At 38.2% G+C, this 4372-nt stretch overlaps 1 protein-coding gene across 1 annotated transcript; it reads left to right on the forward strand.

Moving 5' to 3' along the window:
• The first annotated feature begins 1697 nt into the window (after positions 1-1697).
• LOC103151902 (cytochrome c) lies at positions 1698-4372 on the forward strand. The gene is made up of 3 exons (XM_007572176.2): positions 1698-1802; positions 3036-3212; positions 3302-4372. The coding sequence occupies exons 2-3, from the start codon at positions 3044-3046 to the stop codon at positions 3445-3447; spliced, it is 315 nt and encodes a 104-aa protein (XP_007572238.1). The 5' UTR covers positions 1698-1802; positions 3036-3043; the 3' UTR covers positions 3448-4372.

Consider the following 4372-nt stretch of genomic DNA (forward strand, 5'->3'; position numbering starts at 1 on the left):
ACAGAAGGCTGTGCTGACTGCAGATCTGAAGTAATGCTCAGAAGTGAAACGTGCACAGTTTACTATCCATATTTATTAGTCCAAGTTCATTGTCAGACAGTCTCATTAAGGCTTCATTTTCATGAAAACATGTTGCTAACTTATGCAGCTTACTTATAGATTATTGACTGCTTCCTAGAATGACCTTCCCAGAAGCCATTTTGCCTTCCTCAATGGAAGATTTGTACAAATGTCCAGAACTTTGGTCAGAAAATGTCTGTTGTTCTAAGCTCTTGACTTAATTAATGTACTGTTTATACAATGACAGTTTGCCTTATAAAGATGACTAAATATTTAAACTCTGATTAATTTTTTTTTATAAGGTCAAGGCTCTCAAACTAACTAAAGTAGAACTAAATAACAGCTGAGTGAGTTGCTTGAGTGGTTGCTGCCAGTTTTGGTCATTTTGTACTTTTTTGGAAGCAAAATACCAAGCGACAGTTTTGTACCAACAATGTGTCAGTTGATACCAAAAACATAAAATTCTCTTTGCTTCTTTTGTACATGTTTCATATGCATATTTAATATTTCCTTAAATCCACTATCCTACACATCCTTAGTGGGACTGCCAGAGGTGCTGGTGCCCATCTCCAGAGAGGCGGGGTCACCCTGGACAGGTTGCCAATCCATAGCAGGGAGAAAGGCTAATATAACATTTCTCATAATTGTCAGAATATATTAAAATGTGCATGAAGTCTGAATATTTTTAGGATAGTTTCCCTACATAATTTATGAAACTTCCTAAATTCAAATTTAAAAAACTGATAGAAGGGGATTGAATGGTTTGCTTAGGAATGCAAAATGAAAAAGAATGGTATAAATTTATAAAACGGCACCAAAATGAGTACAAATTTTCCTCTTGGAATTTGGTCTCCAGCTGTCTTCCAAAGCATTTTATAATTGTGTCATTTTGGAACTTAAAACAAAATAAAATTAAATTTGAATAAAACTTGAAAACCAAGCAAAATCACAAAATTCAGACTAAGCTTCAGTGCTAATATGTATGTTCAGTACTTATTTCTCTTTCTCGTGAAACAACACAACAAATGATAAATTGTTTTGCTACTTTAAAATGTCAATATGCTGGTCTAAACCTAAGTATTTACCAAGGTAAGCCTAAGAACCTTTGATCCAAAGGATTAATCCTCAATCTCGTTCTACCAGCACAAAAATTAACCTCAATAAATTTCTAATACGATCTCAATATCAATTTGATTTCGATACCTGAGATGTTTACCTTAGTTTATCTTAACAAATGTAGGTACCTCGGTATTTCTCTACGGTACAAATTTAACAATTTAAGCTGTTTTTAGTTATTTGGGGACATCGAGGGTCAGGTGGAGATGATCCAGACGCCTTAACTGTCTATCGGAACGCGATTTACCCAAGTGTTCTCAATCATTCCATCCATTTGTTTTTGAGTGAAATATATTCCGTTTATTTCCAACTTAGTACAAAAAATTAGCATATTTTTTTCTATAAATATACATTGGTTCATTTAAAGTAGTCTTTTACACGGTAAAAACCTATGAAGACATGGAGGTATGGTTTGATAAACTTTAAAATTCCTAGTTATCCTTGAATGTAGCGTGAGCGTGGCGTAAACCCTTAGCACGTGACGTGATTGCGTAATGACGTAAAAAGCCGGTGCCTCTAAAGCGGTGTGACCTTCGCACGTTCGCCAGTTAGCGCTGCTCAGCTGACAGAGTTGCATCTCTTCTGTTCCGAGAGACTTTTTTTTACCGCCACGTTTTAGCCTAAAGGTAATTTTTATGCCTTCTATTTAATTACTATTTCCTAAATAGATAGACGCAGATATAGTTTTCTAAGAATAAGGCTCTGAAGGGAACCGGGTGAGTTTAAGGACATGGTGTGCCGTTACCGTTAGCTTGCAAGTTGGTGAATAGCTCACTTGCTCTCTTTGCGTACTGTGTAACGGTTAAGTAACGTGAGGCTTTTATAAGGAGCAATGCGGGCATTTTGGCGGTTATATTAACGTTTCATATTTACGTAGAAGCCAACCGGACTCCTGCAAATTTCTCAGCAGAAACTGCGTTGTCAGTGCTCTGCTTGAACAGCGACATTGAAGCATCCTTGACTGCCTTTATAGGAGATGTTCACGCGTCTAACCTAGAGCCAGGCCGGTCCGGAACAGCAGCGATTAGAGTTGGTCGAATTTGCTCTTTTAGTCGCTCTTTTAGACTTAAACACACGTGCCTTCTGTTGGAGATAAATTTATGTTATATTTTATGTTTTCAGAAAGCAACAAATTGCTGTAGTCAAGGAGAAACGTCCTACTTCAGCTTGACATTATATTATATGGTAGTTAAGCAATAATTAAGTGTTTGGTGATTGTGTAAAAGAAAATGTAATCCCTTAAAGTGATTCTGACACCGAATTATCGGGGTCATTTTAAGATGTTTTGGGGGGAATTGAACTCTAAACCTCTTAAAGAAAGAAGAAAGTAGGGTTTAAGTTGAAATTAACCTTATTTAACCAAAGTAAAGACACGACCATCAAGCTTATGTCGTATTAGCTAATCTGCTTTACTTACCAGTCAAAACACCAGAGGCCACAGAAGCACCTATTATTAAAACACCTTTAGCTAAGTTCATTAGTGTTGGCTTCTTTCTGCATGAACCTAAACATCAAAGCTGTCCTCATCTGACTTTATACTATTAAGACTGACCTTAATTACCTCTCAAACCTGGCAACCGTCTTTTGCTTTTTATGGAAAGAAACTAACAGCTTTGTAGTGCCATATCTGCCTGTCGGGTTTTTTAGAATTTACATCAGCCAGATGCTGGTGTTACATTATGGAGGCCGCACTTGTTAGGTATGAGGAACACGGTGTCACCTTAAGTAACCTTCAAAGTTGTGGGGGAAAAAAAATACAGTAGTGCCCGGCGTCTGTGATGGTATTATTGGCACTTATGTGTGTTTATACACATCAGTGACCCTGAAATTCACCTTTCACTTTGCTTTCCCATTTCCAGAGCTCATCATGGGGGATGTTGAGAAAGGAAAGAAGGTTTTCGTCCAGAAGTGTGCTCAATGCCACACCGTGGAGGCAGGGGGCAAGCACAAGGTGGGCCCCAACCTGCATGGTATTTTCGGACGCAAGACTGGACAGGCGGAGGGCTACTCCTACACAGATGCTAACAAAAGCAAAGGTCAGTGACAATTTATGGGTCCAGATTGTAAATAGAAGGTAAGAAACTTTACCTAATTTAGCTTTTTTTTTTTTTTTTAATTCTGCCAGGTATCGTCTGGAGTGACGACACCCTCATGGAGTACCTGGAGAACCCCAAGAAGTACATCCCCGGCACCAAAATGATCTTTGCTGGCATCAAGAAGAAGGGAGAGCGCCAGGACCTTGTCGCTTACCTCAAGTCATCCACATCGTGAAAATGTTGAAGAGAGACAAAACAAAGATGAGAATATTTAATGTACTCGTTTAGGTTATTTTCAGCTCCATGTGTGTTCAATACCTGGTTTTATGTTTAGTCATTTGTACAGAAGGTGTATTTATTTTGTACATGTTGGGCGAAGAACGGTTCCAGTAGGTTGTACAAGTGACCAAACGTAACACTGCAACACTTATTATTTGTGGATCTGTCCTTATAAATACTAATCTCATTTAAACGTTACTTGCCATGATAGGGTGGCCTGACCTGTCATTCATTCTGTTCTCCATGACAACGGTTCATTTTTATGGTTCATTGTAAATTATATAAGTAAGCAAATATCAATTAACAATAATAAATTGGAGAAATGTTGGGACATCTGGTGGGGATTTGGTGTCGAGTGGAGTTTCTGAGTGAAGCTTTCACCTGATAGGAGCGCTCTTAAATTTCCACATGCTGAATTCGGACAATACCTTCTTTTGTGTTTTGTTACAACTGAAGAGCCCCTCCTCTCTGAGCTCTTGTTTTAACTCCTTCCTGGCATCGGATTTGATGTATGTCAAGGAGATGAATCATGCTAAGGGTCACACGTTTGTTATCTGCCTCTTCACAGCGAAGAATTGTGAGTGTTTAATATCTTATTGCGGCCTTGTAAAAACCACCAACTATGCTCAGAGTGTGAAATCAGCTGGCAAACAGTCACCATGCCTAACTTTGTTACCAGAGCTTCTGTTTTCAGAAAAACTACCAAGGGTACCATCTGGATCGACAGATTATATTCACTTGATTTCACAGACTGCAAGAGTGTCGGTTTAATTTATTTTACTGTATTCGGTGCTCTAAGACAAGGATTTTGTAGCTGTGTTTGGTTTTGGACAGAAAGGTTGAAAGGTCAAAATAAAAAAACTTCAGAAGCAAAAAAAAGA

This window comes from Poecilia formosa, unplaced genomic scaffold (genome assembly GCF_000485575.1).
Source record: "Poecilia formosa unplaced genomic scaffold, Poecilia_formosa-5.1.2 Scaffold296, whole genome shotgun sequence".
In the NCBI taxonomy this organism is placed as follows: Eukaryota; Metazoa; Chordata; class Actinopteri; order Cyprinodontiformes; family Poeciliidae; genus Poecilia; species Poecilia formosa.